Below are 18,731 nucleotides of genomic sequence, written 5' to 3'. Positions count from 1 at the left end.
TAATAATAATAATAATAATAATAATAATAATAATAATAATAATAATAATACAGAAAATATAAAACCCGTTACTTTAAAATACAATTTTTTTGTCTTTCAGAAAATGTAAAATGAAAAACATTTTGAGATGTTTAATTAAATAATAATAATAATAATAATAATAATAATACAGTAAAAGTTATAATAATAATAATAATCATAATAATAATATACCTAAAATTTAAAAAACATTATTGTTTATTTTATGCAATTACTTTTGCAATTTAATTTATTTTATGTTGAAATGGATGTTTTTTAATTTTTTTTATAGATATTGTTCTTAAACTGTCAACATTTTGCAAAATGCCATGGGTACGTTAAAAAATAATAAATTAATAAATTAATAAATAATAAAAAGATAAATTAGAATTCATAGAGATTAAAAAGTTTGCACACACCCTCTCATTCAATGTTTTTCTTCCTTTTTTTAATTTAATTTATAACAAATACAATGGTAATGGGTTGAAAACTGTACATAAGCACAGTATTCCAGATCAGGATGTACAAGAGTTGAAATGATTCTGTGCCACTGTGGTAAAAGTGGCACAGATGCATTCTGTGCCACTTTTAGCCTGCAAACATATCACATACTGTACATACAACACAGACTCAAAAGTCAATAAAACTAACTAAATGTGTATGTTTTAAAAACTGATCATAATTGATGTCACTGCAGAGCTTTGCATCATGATAATATCATGAAATACTACATTTACATTCATTACATTATACATTATACACACTTTACACATAATTCATATAAAACATAATGTGCCATGAACAGAAATACTGCTGATACTGTTGATACTGCTGATTCTACATCAAATATGAACAAATACTGCTGATTTACATCAAATATCAAATGCTAATAAATCAAATACTAACATTTATTCTTTTTTGCTTATTTCAGGATATACATTCTGGTCCAGAATAAGTGAGAATCCACTGAAGATCCACCAGTATCTTCATCAGTGTGTCTCCTGTGTGTCTCCTGCAGTCTTCTGTGTTATTGCAGAGGTGAGCTCTTAGTAGGAATTAAAATCCTGGACTCCATATTCTGAATTAAAGGCACTGTGTAAAGGAAAGTGTCTCAGTTAATTAAAAGGTTTAATAAAAAATGGTAAAGGTTGTAGATTTTTAATAACACAGAGACAGTGTGAGTAATTACACTTGTGCATCTAAAAAAATAGAATATCATTGAAAAGTTACTTTATTTCAGTAATTCAGTTCAAAATATGAAACTCATATATTATATAGATGTATTATTATGGATTGGATTATGGCTCACAGCTGATAAAAAAAACCCAGACATCAGTGTCTCAGAAAATTAGAATATTATATGAGACCAATTTGGTACTTTTGTCAGTGTGGGCAGTGTGCCAAGTCCTGCTGGAAAATGAAATCCACATATGTCATCTGCTGGTGTTGATTCACTGTGTTTTATTATCAAGTCTAAAGTCAGTGCAGTTTTGTTTTCCCACAAAATCTTACAGCACTTCATGCTTCTTCCCTCTGCTACTGACAACTTTTATTTAAATGTGGCTTTCATTTCCCAGCAGGACTTGTCACACTGCCCACACTGACAAAAGTACCAATTGGTCTTATATAATATTCTAATTTTCTGAGACACTGATTGTTTGTGTTTTCCTTGGCTGTAAGCCATAATAATCATCAACAACAAAAGAAGTAAACGTTTCAAATAGATCACTCTGTGTGTTTAATACATCTATATAATATATTAGTTTCACATTTTGCACTGAATTACTGAAATAAAAGAACTTTTCAATGATATTCAAATTTTTTGAGATGCACTAGTATTGCCCAATTTTTGATGTGCAGTGAAGATATATTCCACTAGATGGAGCCAACTGCTTGGCTAAATCTCTCAAACTACACGTTTCAGCACAAACAATATATGGACAAAAGTAATGGGACAGCTGCTAATTCATTTTTTCTACTACTTTTAGTTTATCCTGCTTTTGTTGGAGTAACTATACTCTCTATACTGTCCAGAGAAGTTGAAGTATAAAAGTAAAAGTAATGTAAGGGGGGAAAAATAATGTTAATAAATTTGGGATGCGCTAGGCTCCTTTGTTTTTAGATCAGGGGTGTCAAACTCATTTTGGCCGAGGGCCACATTGGCATATTGGCTGTCCTCTGAGGGCCAGATGTAACTTATAAATGTAATACAATGTAACCAAATGTAATATAAAATGAATGTAATTACTCCTTAATGTTAAATAACTCTCAATATATTATTTATTCAATCAAATATTACAGTTGCATGGAAAAAATGTTTGCTTGTTGCTCTATTAACATAAATCCTCATGTTATGAAATCCAAAAACTCCATCAATCAAGAACCAAACTATTCAAGTGAATAGAAATGGCATCAAGTTATATTAACTTTGATCAAAACGTTTGATACTGAAATAAGACTTAATATATATAAAATCAAAAATTGTGAGCTGTTAAGAACATAGATGACAGATTTAGCAGTTCCTCAGATTTAGCAGTTCCTCATCCAACCACTAGTGGGAGCTGCAGCAGCAGCACCACAAGCCCAGTCTTTACTGAGTCAGAGCTACAGCCCAGTCACGGGCTACAGGTACAGGGCTCAGCTGAGCCAGTCTGGAGCGTTTTTAAAATGTTTAAGTTCTTCTGTGTAGAAAATAAAGGTTTTAACCCCACTAACCGGATAATACAGCTCTCTACAATTCATCTTTCAGCCCAAGCAGCTAACAGCAGCAGTTTAGAGCAGCGTCACGGAGGCACTGCTCGGATTACATTAAAAGCAGGTCAGTTAGCGCGCTGCTAACCTCAGGATGTTTATAACTACGGAGTTTAGTGGACACACCACGGCTGCAAGGTTAGACTGTTGAAGGCTGCTGAAGACTATTAAAGGCTATTGGAGGTTATTGAAAGGGTTATTGGGGGCTGAAATCAGTAAAGGCTGGTTAGATAAGTGATTCACGTGCTCGTCCTTTGCTGAGGTGAAACTGCGACTAGCGCTGTCACTGTGATGTTTATTAACGTCATTAAAACTATTATATCTCTTCTAAAAAGCGTTTATTTTGGTCAGAAACACCCTTCGTAACACAAAAGGCATACCGGTCTTTCGCCTTGAAGCACAGCCGTCCGTCTGCATCAACTTTTCTTTTTCTGGACATTATGGGATAAACATTTATATGTCTCACTTCCACCCGCGAAGTTACACCTTCCCTCCAGCAGGGTTTCCACATCAATGACTACACTGCCGTGTAGTGGCAGTAAGCCATAACTTCGCGGGTAATACAATCGACAAGCATTGTGGGAAATGTAGTTTTTGGTCAAAGAACGCTTCTGACCTATTTATTATAGACACTAAGATCTTACAAGCTCTCGCGGGCCACATAAAAGGACGTGGCGGGCCACATCTGGCCCGCGGGCCTTGTGTTTGACACATGTGTTTTAGATCATTTGAGAGTTGTTTTGATGAGCCCATGATGCCACTCTTCAGAGGAGATTCAAATAGGAGAACAACTTGCAATTGGCCACCTTAAATACCTTTTCTCATGATTGGATACACCTGGCTATGAAATCAATAAAATGATAAGGGTGCCCATACTTTTGCACCGGTCAAATTTTGGTTTAATGCATATTGCACTTTTTCTGTTACAGTACAATAAACCTCATTTCAATCCTGAAATATTACTGTGTCCATCAGTTATTAGATATATTAACCTGAAATGGCTGTTGCAAACACCCAAATATTTAGAACTAAAAATGATTCAGATTAATAGGGGTGCCCAAACTTTTTCATATGACTGTAATTGTGTGAAAATGTAAGAAGTATAAGTAAAAATTTGTTTAGATAAGTATAGATAACCAACATAACCAAGTGGTGGTGTCTCTTGTGGGGTCCTCATATTAAAGTCTGCAGAGTTCAGGCCTCACCTGTATAGTGTACGCTGACATCCCAGCCCTCTTTCAGCCACGCTGAGTTCCTGGTCTCCTCTCTGGACTGCAGGTCCTTATACGCTGCACAATAAAGAAAATATAGAATTACATAAACTCGAGAACACTGAGAGACGAATACATTAATATTCAGTCTCATCAGAGTCTCACTGAGCTAAACTTACCCCACAGATGGTGCACAACATACAGCTCTCCAATCTGTGTGAAGAACCCTCCTACAGCCTCGTTGTTCTCCTGGCGGTATTTGATGGCTCGGGCCCTGTTCATTAGAGCACAGTGGAAAAAACGGGCGTTAGACTGAAACTGATCAAATAAAATGAACAAAAGTGAATTCAGCAAACTGACTTACCAGTGATTTCCCCACTCGATCATCGTCCCAGGCTTTAATCATCACCACACAAACAAAAGCAGAGATATTAGAACAGTAATACAGACTAGAGCTTTAATATTTATACATTAGAGATGTAGACTATTACATTCTATGTTTACTAACAAATATTTATTTTATTAGTATATATTATTATTGCTCATTTTTTAAATATTTTACATTTTAAACTTACATACTACTCAGTGTAGCTGTAATGCTTACCGTGTGCAATATCCATCTCACTACATGTACTGTACATGTACATCCCCTTATCACCATTTGTGCATTATGTTTAACGTGCAATATTTTCTCACCTTTTTATCTACTATTTATATGATATTTATTCACGGTTACTTTTTGTGCAATAATACTGGTCCACCCTACCATAATCATATCTCTATGCACTAGATGTATATATATATATATATATATATATATTTTTTTTTTACTATATATCATTTTTTAAGTATCTTTTATATATTTCCTGTAATTGTTTTTTTTTTGTAAATATAGATTTATCATTATTTGTTTATATTTTTTCCTGACCTGTTTCTCTGTCCTTTCCTCTGTACTGCTGTAACATTGTAAATTTCCCCATTGTGGGATTAATAAAGGATTATCTTATCTTATCTTATCTTATCTTATCTCTTATTTGTTATTTCTACTACTTCTACTAGAAGTACTGCTATTTTTACTAGCCTACTACATCTGCTATTTGTACAGCTAAAAATATCTATACTTCTGCAACTACTGCAACTACTACTGCTACTAGTACTGCCATTACCACTATTACCACTACTTCTATTACTACTCCTGACACTGCTAAAACTATTACTGCTAAAAATATGAAAAAATAAATAAATAAAATACAGTCACTACTACTATATTGCCACTAGTGCCACTACTACTAATGTTACTACTACTACTGCTACTGCTTCTAATACAATTATACTACTACTACTACTACTGCTCCTATTATCACTAGTGCCACTACTACTGTTGTTACTACTGGCATGAATACAATACCTACTACTAATACTACTAATATTACCACTAATAATATTATACTACTACTGCCACTACTTTTACTACTACCACTAGTGCCACTACTATTACAGCTACAACTACTGATACTGCTGCTACTGCATTTCTGCTACTTCTACAACAACTGCTACTGCTACTACTACTACTACTATTGCTACTGCTGCTACTATACCACTACAACTGTTATTACTACTGGCACTAATTTACCAACAGCTATTAATACTATACTACTACTACTGCCACTACTATTACTATTACCACTAGTGCCACTACTTCAAATGTTACTGCTGTTACTATATTACTACTACTACTACTACTACTACTACTACTGCCATTAATATAATTATACTACTACTGCCAGTACTATTAATATTATCACTAGTGCCACTTCCACTAATGTTACTGCTGCTACTATACCACTACTACTGCCACTACTACTACTACTACTACTGCCATTAATATAATTATACTACTACTGCCAGTACTATTAATATTATCACTAGTGCCACTTCCACTAATGTTACTGCTGCTACTATACCACTACTACTACTACCACTACTACTACTACTACTGCCATTAATATAATTATACTACTACTGCCAGTACTATTAATATTATCACTAGTGCCACTTCCACTAATGTTACTGCTGCTACTATACCACTACTACTACTACCACTACTACTACTACTTAAACTACTACTGCTACTGCCACTATTACTGCTACTGCCACTATTACTACTACTGCCACTACTACTACTACCACTACTACTGCCATTAATATTATTATACTACTACTTCCACTACTATTAATATTACCACTAGTGCCACTACTGCTACTATACAACTACTAGTGTTATTACTGCGGGCACTAATGTAACAATGACTTCTACTACTACTTCCCTAATGACTACAGTTAGTACTGCCACAACTACTTCAATACAATATATAGTAGTACTATATATACTCCTACTATATTTACTCATACTGCTAATACCAAACTACAGTATAAGTTATTACAGCATTTACTGTACCTGTAATCTGTAGGTTCTGAGCTCATATATATTTGGCCCGGCTCTGGGTACAGGGTCGTTCCAGAAGCTGAACTCCATTAGAAGCTGGGTCTTTCGAGAGATCAGCATTTTACTCCTTTCCTTGCGATACTCCAGATACGCCTGAAAGAGTATTTAAATTATCAGTATCAGAAGGAGGAAACAACAAATCTCACTCACAAGATAACACCTCACAAGTTATACAGATGTGGTTGTTCCCAAGTCTACTTCCTGAACAGTTCACATACTGTCCCATGACTTTCGGCAGATGTGTACAGCTTGTGTATCAGACTGGGTGAAAGGGCAGAATACCTTGTTGAGTCTCAGCTTGTCCAAACACTCAGTCAGAGCTGGATATCCACCATAGTATCTCCACAAGTGCACTACAACACACAAACAGCAGGGGTCACCACAGCACCACATCCCTCACTCAACCCAAGATCATTTATACACTGATCAGCCATAACTTTAAAACCACTGACAGGTGAAGTGTTAAAAAATATCAATTATCTTTTATTGTTAGGCAGCAACAGAACAGTCAGTTCTCGAAGCTATGATGTGCTTAAATTAGGAAAAATTGGCAAGTATACTTACAGGGGTTGGACAATGAAACTGAAACACAAAACTGAAATCCACAATAATTTATGGATTCTGATTTTTTTTTTTATTCTTTTAAATTGAATTCTGCCGTGATTTGATCAGCCGTGGTTTTATGTTTTTTGGATACAATCCGCGTTAGCACCCGAACATCCCTTTCAGACAGCTTCCTCTTACAGTGTCCACAGTTAATCCTGTTGGATGTGGTTGGTTCTTCTTGGTGGTATGCTGACATTACCCTGGATACCGTGGCTCTTGATGCATCACAAAGACTTGCTGTCTTGGTCACAGATGCTCCAGCAAGACGTGCACCAACAATTTGTCCTCTTTTGAACTCTGGTATGTCACCAATAATGTTGTGTGCATTGCAATATATAGAGCAGAACTGTGCTCTTACCTGAATAGATTTACTAGTACTCAACTATGGCTGCGAATGGTTGACTATACAAGAGCTCATCTAACTCAATAGGTCTACCAGTACTCAACTATGCAGACCATGCAGACTATTTTCTGGTGGCCGTATAACTTTCAATGGTCGAGAAGACGACCCATGGTGCAAGATCCATGGTGCAAGCTCATGAAGGATCAATTGGGAGGAAATTGGTACCAACTCATGAGAAACCGAACAATGTACCAAAAACAGCTGAAGTGCTTTGAGGTGACAAAATAGATCTACTAGTACTCAACTTTGGCTGCAAAGTTTAGACTGTACAAGAAATCGAAAAGCAAATGCTTCAAATGACATAATTTTATTGGTCCAGATTCCAAATTCCAAATACCACCATCCACCTGCAAACCAAATTGAGAAGACGACCCATGCTGCAAGATCCATGGTGCAAGCTCATGAAGGATCAATTGGGCGAAAATTGGCACCAATTCGCAAGAAACCGAAGAGAAAGAAAACTGTACAAAGAAAAAAACCCTGATGAAGATGAAGTGTGGCCTGGCTTCGCTTCAGAAACACTGAAGACGTGTTGAAGAAGACGAAGGACGTTAAGTTGAGAGCTCATCTATTCAACTCAATCGATCTACTAGTACTCATCTATGGCTGCGAATGGTGGAGTATACAAGAAACCGAAGACCGAACTCTACAAACACACTTTTTTCTAGTGGCCATATAACTTTTGATGGTCGAGAAGATGACCCAGAGATCAATGGTTCAATCTTATTGAGAATAATTGAGCGGAAATTGGCACCAACTCATGAGAAACCAAACAATGTACCAAAAATAAACAGCTGAAGTGATTTTTAATGAAGTTTTTAACCTTGATTGAATAAAACCATTGACTGATTGATTGATTGATCCAAGTAGGACCTTCTCCATATCGAACAGGTGGTGTTAATGTTATGGCTGATCAGCAGTAAGTCTACTGGACCTTTGAGAAAAGTCATGGAATCTATACTATCGCCCAAATCCAGTCAAACACAGGGAGAACAGCAGTTTCACACAGTTCAGAGTCACTCAGTTCACTTTCATTATTGAAGCTCTATAGGATTATATAGGACAGCGTTTAACAAAGCTGGCTTTAATATGACCTTTACCTGCCTGGTCCTGTTCCCCGTACCACGTGTTCCAGCTCCCCACCACCTCGCACGGATAATCTGCAGCTCTGTGCAGCTCTTTATGAACCTCGGCTCTAATAAAGAACACATATAGAGAAAAAGAAAGAGAGAAAAAAAAAACTCCTTTATTAGCTTCAGAAAGGCAAATGAGTCGTTGGTATTCTATTCAACGCTGGAAATCATGCTTTCTTTTACATGCATTTGCCCTTTCTGATTAATATTCACAGGGACTTTATACAGCATGTTATTCTGCCACTGCTGAAGCACGAGGTGACCCACTGAGAAGATACTTTAAAGAGTTCAGAATAAAAATTAACCTCTGAAAGTTCCCGTTCTTTATTTGATTTATTTTTGCTTTTGTTGCTTTTTATTGTGTAAATGAACCATTTAGTTCATACAGCTCTGAAAGAAACTTCAGTTTCTGAATCAGTTTCTCTGATTTTGCTATTTATAGGTATATGTTTGGGTAAAATGAACATTGTTGTTTTATTCTATAAACTACAGACAACATTTCTCCAACAAATTCCAAATACAAATATTCTCATTCAGAGCATTTATTTGCAGAAAATGAGAAAGGATGCAGAGCTTTCAGACCTCAAATAATGCAAAGAAAACAAGGTCATATTCATAAAGTTTTAAGAGTTCAGAAATCAATATTTGGTAAAATAATCCTTGTTTTAATTACAGTTTTTATGCATCTTAGCATGTTATCCTCCACCAGTCTTACACACTGCTTCTGGATAACTTTATGACACTCCTTGATTATATTCCAGAGGTTTTCAATTTGGAATAATGTCGCAACCCCTAAAACATATTAGCAACCACCAAGAAACAACTTAGCAACACCAGAGCAACCACCTTGGACACGTTAGTAACCACTTACCAACCCTGTAACAGCCTCCTAGTTTAGAAACAGCTTAGCAACCACCTAGCAACACCATAGCAACTACCTTGCAGAAACATTCCCAAGCAGGTAGCAGCCACGTAGCAACATCTTAGCCTAGCAACTGACAGCGATACCATAGTAATCACCTTAGAACCATTTAGAAACAGCATAGCAACCACCTGAGGTACCATAGCGACCAGTGGGAACCAATTTATCTACAAAACCTTTGTACATTTCCTTTAGGAAACTCACTTTAACTGGGTTTTGAATGTGTTGGAGGCCTGAAATGTGGGAATAGAGGTATATAAACCAATTAAATCTCATTTTATTGACTTACATTAAAAGTTAAGACTATTTTTTCCTCACCCTCCAAAGAGCAACATTGTAGAACTTTGAAAAAACCCAATATTTCACCAATTAGATGATATCTGCTCATAGAGCATGACTTCCCAACAGCAGATGATATCAGGACTGTGGTGAAAACCAGTGTATCACGCTCTACTGGTAATAACGACTGGACCCTGACACTGGAGGAAGCCATCACTGAGTGAGCTGGGAGCCATAGTTAGGGATTAAGCTCTGCCTGATGTACAGGAAGTGTACTTACGATAGACTGTTGTAGGCTTCCAGGCAGTCGGGCTTGACGTTGTGAACTGGAGGGAAGATTTAGAGCAAAAGTCAGGGAATTCTGGGCATTAATACGACATTTTTGGACCAATCATGTCAGTATGAGGTGTTAGTGTGTGTTGTACTGATGGTTTGAGTAGATCAGATACTGCAGCAGTGCTGCTGGAGTTTTTAAACACCTCAGTGTTTCTGCACTGTAAACCTATACGTTGTTTGAACTCAAATTATGTAACTATTTTGAGTCAGTTGACCATTTGGGGGCACAAATACTGTACTATTCAAACTGAGATCTTTGAGTTGAACCAACTAATAATAACTGAGTTTAGTCTTAACAGCTTCTTTTCCATTGGCTTTTGGCACAATCTATTTGCATACTGGGCGTGTCCAACAGTTTCTAACAGACACTCACCATCAGTGTGTAGTAGCGATTCCCCCTGGGCTACCCTACAAATAAATCAAGTTCCACTTTAGCTGTAATAACTTGATGTTTTATTTCATGCTAACTCAAGTATTTATTCTCCATTATTTAAAATATTTGAGCCAACCGGCTACCTTAAAAAAGTTAAGTAATCTCAACTTATCTGGTTTTACAGTATAACAAAAACAAAAAAGTTAAATCAACTTCCCCTTTAGTTGTAATAACTTGATGTTCTAAGTTATGCTGACTTAAGTTTTCATTACCCATTACTTAAATTTTTTAAGGCAACCGGTTTCCTCAATTTTTTTAAGTAAATTCAACTTATCTGGGTTTACAGTGTACTGGAATGAGAATAGTCCACCCACAGCTTCCTGTGGGCCCTAATGTAGGACCAGCTATAGGTAGTAGTGCCTAATACAGTGGAGGACAGTGAGTGGATACAGTGTTTAAGAACTCCAGCAGCACTGCTGCATCTGATTTTACACTTTTAATACAATACAAGTGTCCTATATGATCACTGGGTGTTAATGATAATGGATAATGGGTTAAGAAACAAGGAGGTGGTCGTAATGTTATGCTTGATCTCAGATACTGGAGGACTTGAGGAAGAGAAGTATCTCACACTGTATCTTGTAGAGGCCGCTGGTATCCTTCTTGGAGAGTAGGTTGGAGTGGGCATCTTTCCTGGCATCCGCCTTGTGTGCAAACATGGACCTCAACCAACCACCATCGCTCTCATTCGCCAAACCCCTGATCAGTTTTAAAGAAAAGTAAAGTTCTGTAGAGCACGTTATGAAACATGATCACACGCAGATGAGGTTTAAGAAGAAGCCCTGTGGGCTTTACCAGCTGAAGATCCAATTTTTTAATTTAAAATATTCACTGCCAGAAAAAAAAGCATTACATTTTAGTGAAGAAAAGCTCAAATCGTTCTGATATTTATTCAGATATACAGGTGCATCTCAAAAAAATTTAATATCATTGAAAGGTTACTTAATATACATAATAGTATATATTATATAGATGTATTACACACAGAGTGATATATTTAAAAAAAATCCACCTTTTATAGTTGATGATTGATTATGGCTTACAGCCAATGAAAACCCTAAAAACAATCAGTGTCTCAGAAAATTAGAATATTATATAAGACCAATTGGTACTTTTGTCAGTGTGGGCAGTGTGCCAAGTCCTGCTGGAAAATGAAATCCACATCTCTATAAAAGTTGTCAGTAGCAGAGGGAAGCATGAAGTGCTGTAAGATTTCTTGGGAAAACACTGCTTTTTTTAAAGTAAATTTAATTTCATGTAAATTTAAGTAACTTCAACTCAGTTTCAAGACTTAAATGTTACATAAGTAAATAAGTGAACTGAACTTCAGTCAATCCTTTCTTTAAGCAAACTTGACTTCATTTCTGCAAACAATATTACCTAATTACAATTACTTCATTTATACAATATTACTCAAATAATGTATGATACATAGTGTATTATAATTCCTGAAATTTAAATATTTTTTAGTTAAAACACACATATTACACTGTCTCAACACATGGATGGCATTTTAGTATACTAAAACATAAAGCATGTATTACATGTTGAGACAGTGAGACTTGATCTGTTTACAAAATACATCTTTGAGATTATGTAAATATTTGAATGTGTGTTTTAACTAAAATTATATAAAATAATACTGTATAAATTTGTAAATATTGTATGCAGAAATTAAGTAAAGTTTACTAAAAGTTCAGTTCACTTATTTACTCTATGTAACATTTAAGTCTTGAAACCGAGTTGAAGTTTACTTAAAAAAAAAGCAAATGCAGTAAATTGCGAAACTTTTTTTAAGTAAATTTTAAACATATATTTTTTTCAGTGTAGATGAATATCCAGTTTTTTAATAGATGAACTTTTTGTGTGGCTGAATGCAATCAAATCCACACAGCAATGCTCAGAAATGCTTCAGCTTCTAAAGTAAAGCCTTGGTAGAAGAGTAGAGGATGTTCAGATATCGTATTTTCAATGAATTGCCTTGAATTTAGAAGAAACGCTAAGAAACACAAAGACGTCCACAAACTTTTGGCCACATTGTAAACTATCTTGGCTGGGATTCAGAGGCCAACGCATGGTGGGCGGTGCTTTCTATCCACCCCCTTCCCAAATCACAGGCCTGGAAAAACACTACAAACACTAAGAGTGATAGAAACGTGATTAACTAAAAGACCCCCAATCCAGACAAGACCACCTACCTGCTCAGCGATGACGTGTAGAGCGTTTTACGCCAAAACCTCTGCTTCCTGAAGAGATTCACACACCAGCTCGGCGTCATCTTCACTGAGCTGCAGAACAGGCCGGTGTGTCTCCTGCCCTTCTCTTACACACACTTGTGATAGTTTGGAAATAGTTGGGTTAATGATTGACCCGGCCGAGCCTCCACCTTTGCACTCCAGCAGGCAAAGGGCAACTCCAGCAACGTGCCGCTCAGACTGTAGATAGAGTTAGCACCAATGCTAAAGAGATTAGCATTATTATTTTTAAGGTTGTATTGATCGGAAGTAACCCTGTTTTTTCAGTTTTTAGGGTTGGACTGCCTATTTAAACCCCAAAAAAGCCAAATACATGACATTCTTTTACATGTTTCGTCATGCTGAAGGCTTTTTTAAAATTAAATATATATATATGCAGAGGTGGAAAAAGTACTGAAAAATTGTAATTAAGTAAAAGTACCTTTACTTTGCTAAATTTCTACTCAAGTAAAAGTAAAAGTAACCATCTAAAAATCTACTCGAGTAAAAGTAACAAAAATCCACCTCTGTATATATATGTTTATTTTCTGTTCATAAAGGCATCACAGAAAAACATGATCAAGAGTTTCTTATTAAACCCTTCAAGCCCCGGCATCCATTACAATGGTCATCATGTATTTTCTTTATTTTAAATGTTTTGTTGCACATTATTAAACACCAATTGAGAGCTGTTGCCCATCAGACTAGACCAGAATGAACCAGCCAATGAACAAGTTTATAAACCAATGAAACAGTAACTCGGCCCCACCCACTACACTGAAAGAAAAACAGTAGTGAAGAAGCCCTGTGGACTTTACCAGCTTTTTTTTTTCCCAATTTTTTAATGTAAAATATTCACTGCCAGAAAAAAAAAGCATTACATTTTAGTGAAGAAAAACTCAAATCAGGGCTTGAAAGGCTGGAATTCAACAAATTGAACTCTGATAATATGTAGATATATTAGTGCATCTCAAAAAATTTGAATATCATTGAAAAGTTACTATATATATATATATATATATATATATATATATATATATATATATATATATATATATATATATATATATTATATTATATTATATAGCTGTATTACACACTGAGGAATCTATTTTTAGTGTTTTTTGAAAAAAACCCAATGAAAGCCCCCCAAAAATTATTGTCTCAGAGAATTAAAATGTTATATAAGAACAATTGGTACTTTTGTCAGTGTGGACAGTGTGCCAAATCCTGCTGGAAAATGAAATCCTCATCTCCATAATAGTTGTCAGCAGAGGGAAGCATGAAGTGCTGTAAGATTTTCTTGGGAAAACTGCACTGATTGTATTGTGTATTGGGTTTTGTATAAATATATTTTCTGTTTCTAAAGACATTACAGAAAAACATGATCATAAGAGTTTCTTATTAACCCTTTTAGACCCTGCTCATCAAGTATTTTCTTTATTTTAATTGCTTTGTTGCACATTAAACATTAAACACTGTTTGAGAGCTGTTGCCCATCAGACTACACCAAAATGAACCATCCAATGAACAATGAACATGTTTATAAACCAATGAAACAGTAACTTTGCCCCGCCCACTGCAAAAACACTGGAAAACCGTAGTGCTAGAGCCATTGATGCAAAGTATAAGCTCATTTTTACTAATTTCAAATGCCTTTTTTTTTACAGTTTAGTGATGGTATGAAAAAAAAATTGCTCAGAACAATAAAATAATCTAAAATTGATTGTATATGCATATATAGTTACTGTATATGTGTATTGTATAGGATTGTGTGTATATAAAAATGTATGTATGACTGTGTGCCCAGATATGGATTGGCACTGTCCTGGTGTCCTGGGTAAATGCTGTAGTGGCCAGGTGATGCAGTCCTCCAGGTGGACGGTGGTTTCCGGTTGAGAGTACGCTGTCTCGCTATTGGCTGCTGCTTCTTATGCTGAGTATGAATAGTTGTGTGTAAAATGTGTAAATCGTAAAGCGTCCTTGTGTTTTTAAAAAGGCACTAAATAATTTATTTTAAAACAAATATGGTAACACTTTCTATGAATGTCATCTCTATAAGACTCTATAAACATATTCATAACACATTATAGTGCATTCATAAGACATCATAAACATGGCTATACATATTTATAAAACTCTATCATTCATCATAGCCATGTTTATTATGCATCATGAACTGTGATTATAATGCATTAATAGCTGTTTATTGTCTTGAATACAATATTAGTTATAGTCAATCATAATGTATTATAACAGGTCTTTGTGTGCTCTAAGTAAAGTGCCAGACTTTCATTGTAGGACTGGATTATTAATGATAGAGATTAACTATTTTAGCATATATATTATAAGCACAGCTTATAATGTATTATGATCACAGGTCATAATGCTTAACAAGCATGGCTATAATAGGTTATACATTTTTACAATGATTTATAGCCATGTTTATAATGCCTTATGAATGCATTATAATATGTTATGAATGTGGTTATAATAAAGATGACATTCATAGAAAGTGTACAAATATTTATGTAGTTAAACCATTAACTGGTTTACTGAAAAAAGTGTAATTTACTGACTGCAATTATCCATTTATTGAGTGTAAAAGTGTAGATCTGATTAATGAACAAAAATAATTACTGTAATTGGTGTGAATAATTTGAGTGTCATTCCGTTTTGTGCACTAAATCACTACGTGATTTACTATTTACTCAACATTTTCAACAGAACTTTTATTTCCTTTAATCTACGTTCTACAGTCTTTTCTCCTTCTTGAAAGTCACTCGTTCCTGGAAAGAAGGAAAAGCCCAGAGATCAAACATCTGCCTGAACTATACCTGAGGTTATAAACGTCTTCAGCACACGCAGTCATGCATGGGGACATCATTGTGTTGAACATCTGTTCGCATTAAACTCTGCAGGTGCTGCACTCACTAACCTTTCACTGAGTTATAAAGTCACCGGGACGCCTTCATTTCCGTCTGTTTCATCTCCCTGATTAACTTTGAATAAATTAATCAGGAATAATTGGAACTCGCTGACCTAAACTGAGGGATATTGAAATATGTGATGTAATAAAATGACAGGAATCTCCTTTAATGAGGCTTTTAATGGTGCAGACGACCTAACTGTGGCGACGGTGGAGCTGTATAGCTGCTTTACACTTCAAAAATAAAGTTATTTGATTAAGAAGTAAACTTAAGAACTATTTTCTTCGTTTTTATAAAGGTTCTGATATTGACCAAGGTTTTCTTGATCAGAATTTATTCACTATTATACTACTCCAGCATGCCAAATTTACAGGACAGCTTGGGAACACCCATAACATTAAAAGAGACCACTTCACTTTCTGAATCAGTTTCTCTGATTTTGCTATTTATAGGTTTATGTTTGAGTAAAATGAACATTGTTGTTTTATTCTATAAACTACAGACAACATTTCTCCCAAATTCCAAATAAAAAAAATGTCATTTAGAGCATTTAATTGCAGAAAATGAAAAATGGCTAAAGTAACAAAAAAGAGAAAGAAAACTAGTTCATATATTTATAAAGTTTTAAGAGTTCAGAAATCAATATTTTCATGGAATAACCCTGGTTAAGTTTTTAATCACAGATTTCATGCATCTTTGCATCATGTTCTCCTCCACCAGTCTTACACACTGCTTTTGGATAACTTTATGCTAATCACTCCTGGTGCAGAAATTCAAGCAGTTCAGCTTGGTTTAATTGCTTTTGATCATCCATCTTCCTCTTGATTATATTCCAGAGGTTTTCAAATTTGGTAAAAGAAAAGAAACTCATCATTAATAAGTGGTCTCTTTAATTTTTTGTCTGTATCTGTATATGTTGTGAGGTGCTACCAAGTAAGCAGGCCCATTGCTAAAAGTAAAGCAAACCAATCACCAATTGCCTAGGGCCTCTAGTTGGCCTGGGGTCCCCAGACAATGACTGGTTATGAATTTTACTATTGTAAGTCGCTTTGGACAAAAGCATCTGCCAAATGTAATGTTGTGAATTTAATGCAATGCCAAACTGTGTGAGCGCCCCTTTAATTTCTCAGTGGTCAATGCAGGAAAGTCCAACGACACTGTTCTCAGAATCCCCCTTCAAGGAGGCCCCTCCCACTAGTTGCTGAAAATAGCCAGCAAGCCAGGTTCATCATTCCAGCAGTCGGCAAAATATGAACCTTCAGCAATCCGTTCTGCTCGGGGCCGAACACTGGCTAACGTGCTCATGGCAAGACCACATGAATTAACAGTATAGAAGTATATAAGGCCTGATAGTGGGTTCCAGCCACTACCACCCACAGTGGAACTCAGGGTAGTGGGTAAAAGGTAAGCATTGTGACTGGCAGATTCTGGTTACAATCACCCTATTTAAGCGATCTATACTGCACCGGTCAATTGCGGTTCGTGCAGCTGGATTTTGGGTGTGTCGGTGTGTCTTTGGTATCGTGAGAACTAAAAAATATGCCTTGCACGGCTCGAAACACGCAAAAGGCATGAACTTATTCTCTTAATTATTCATGGGTGTGTTTAAATTTGGCTGTAATGTGAAATAAACCAGTCAGTGTGTCAGTTATCATTCCCTTTAAGAACCGGGTGAGCTCTGACTTTGGCGCGTTCATATATTAACAGAGGATACTGATCTGTTTGTTCACGCTGTGAAGATACACCAGCAGCTCATTTAAGAGAACAGTAATGTTCTTTTATTCTTTATTTTCTGTTTATCTTTAAGAGTTTAAAGTCGGGTTTCAGCTCTGCAGTTCGTCCATGTGTGTGTGTGTGTGTGTGTGTGATAAGTGGGGGTGTACGCAGAGCGCTGGGTGCACCTATAGGAATGGACTCTGATGAATGACTGTTGACTGTTGTCAGGGTTTTAAGCAGTCAGTGGAGCTCCTGTTTGGTTTTCCACCACCAAAATATATATATATAGAAACACGCCAGAAATTTACTACCTGACTCACCTCACTTCCTGACCACCACACCTCATATCATCAGTGTAGATTTATTCCTACACTCTGACGCTATTTTAACAGCGCAGGAGCAAAGCATGATTTTTTTTAGCTTCTATAAACATGGCAAAATCATGAAACACAATTATTACACCTTTAAAGTAGATTTATTTGTAAAAATGTAGCAGATGCAGCATTCTGAAGGCCTCTCAGTTCATTGTTTTTTGGAGGGTCCGAATCTTCCCAGCATGCTTGACTTGTAGGTTTGGTAGGGTTTCTTTGAGGGAGCTGAACAAGTCTTCAAAGTCCTGATCCACACTGATGTCCTACAATGATAATAACAAAGAACACTGCTGTTATAGTCTGGTAAAACCTGCCAAAATAAAAGTCTCCACCTGGATTTAACTACAGTAAGTAAATGTTGTGGGGTTGATGCTGCAGTTGGTTTGCAGGTTTAGGTTCAGCAACAGTATGTACTGAAAGAATGAGGTCAGCTGACCTCAATACCTGAATATACTGAATAAAGACCAGGTTATTCCATCAATGGATCCATTTTTTCTTAGCACCTGAACATCCCTTTCAGACAGCTTCCTCTTACAGCGTCCACAGTTAATCCTGTTGGATGTGGTTGGTCCTTATTGGTGGTATGCTGACATTACCCTGGATACCGTGACTCTTGATACATCACAAAGACTTGCTGTCTTGGTCACAGATGCTCCAGCAAGACGTGCACCAACAATTTGTCCTCTTTTGAACTCTGGTATGTCACCCATAATGTTGTGTGCATTGCAATATTTAGAGCAGAACTGTGCTCTTACCCTGCTAATTGAACCTTCACACTCTGCTCTTACTGGTGTAATAATGTGCAATTAATGAAGATTGGCCACCAGGCTGCTTCAATTTAGCCATGAAACCTCCCACACTAAAATGTATATATATAGATAG

The 18,731-nt window shown here is 36.0% G+C and overlaps 2 protein-coding genes across 4 annotated transcripts in view; both read right to left on the bottom strand.

Annotated features, from left to right (window-relative positions):
- Positions 1-444: 444 nt before the first annotated feature.
- Positions 445-12,935, bottom strand: nipsnap1 (nipsnap homolog 1 (C. elegans)). The gene is made up of 10 exons (XM_022668437.2): positions 12,797-12,935; positions 11,170-11,297; positions 10,110-10,155; positions 8,596-8,690; positions 6,769-6,839; positions 6,439-6,579; positions 4,345-4,376; positions 4,160-4,254; positions 3,975-4,058; positions 445-1,110 (listed from the first exon to the last, which is right to left on the bottom strand). Exons 1-10 carry the CDS (start codon positions 12,874-12,876, stop codon positions 1,046-1,048), a joined length of 837 nt encoding a protein of 278 aa, XP_022524158.1. The 5' UTR covers positions 12,877-12,935; the 3' UTR covers positions 445-1,045.
- A 5,002-nt stretch (positions 12,936-17,937) lies between these two features.
- The window catches only part of lrrc74b (leucine rich repeat containing 74B), a 45,596-nt gene continuing 44,802 nt past the window's right edge, over positions 17,938-18,731 (bottom strand). For 2 of the 3 annotated variants that reach the window (XM_049470518.1, XM_049470517.1), the window contains exon 10: positions 17,938-18,112. In XM_049470518.1, the coding sequence (XP_049326475.1) occupies positions 17,996-18,112 (117 nt within the window). In that variant the 3' untranslated portion in view covers positions 17,938-17,995. Of the gene's footprint in view, positions 18,137-18,731 lie in introns of all 3 variants that reach the window. The other variant, XM_049470519.1, reaches the window with a different exon arrangement.

Source organism: Astyanax mexicanus, chromosome 22, assembly GCF_023375975.1.
Source record: "Astyanax mexicanus isolate ESR-SI-001 chromosome 22, AstMex3_surface, whole genome shotgun sequence".
NCBI classification, from domain to species: domain Eukaryota; kingdom Metazoa; phylum Chordata; class Actinopteri; order Characiformes; family Acestrorhamphidae; genus Astyanax; species Astyanax mexicanus.
Note: the sequence above shows the minus strand (reverse complement) of the source record. Positions and strands in the feature narration are given on the sequence as shown.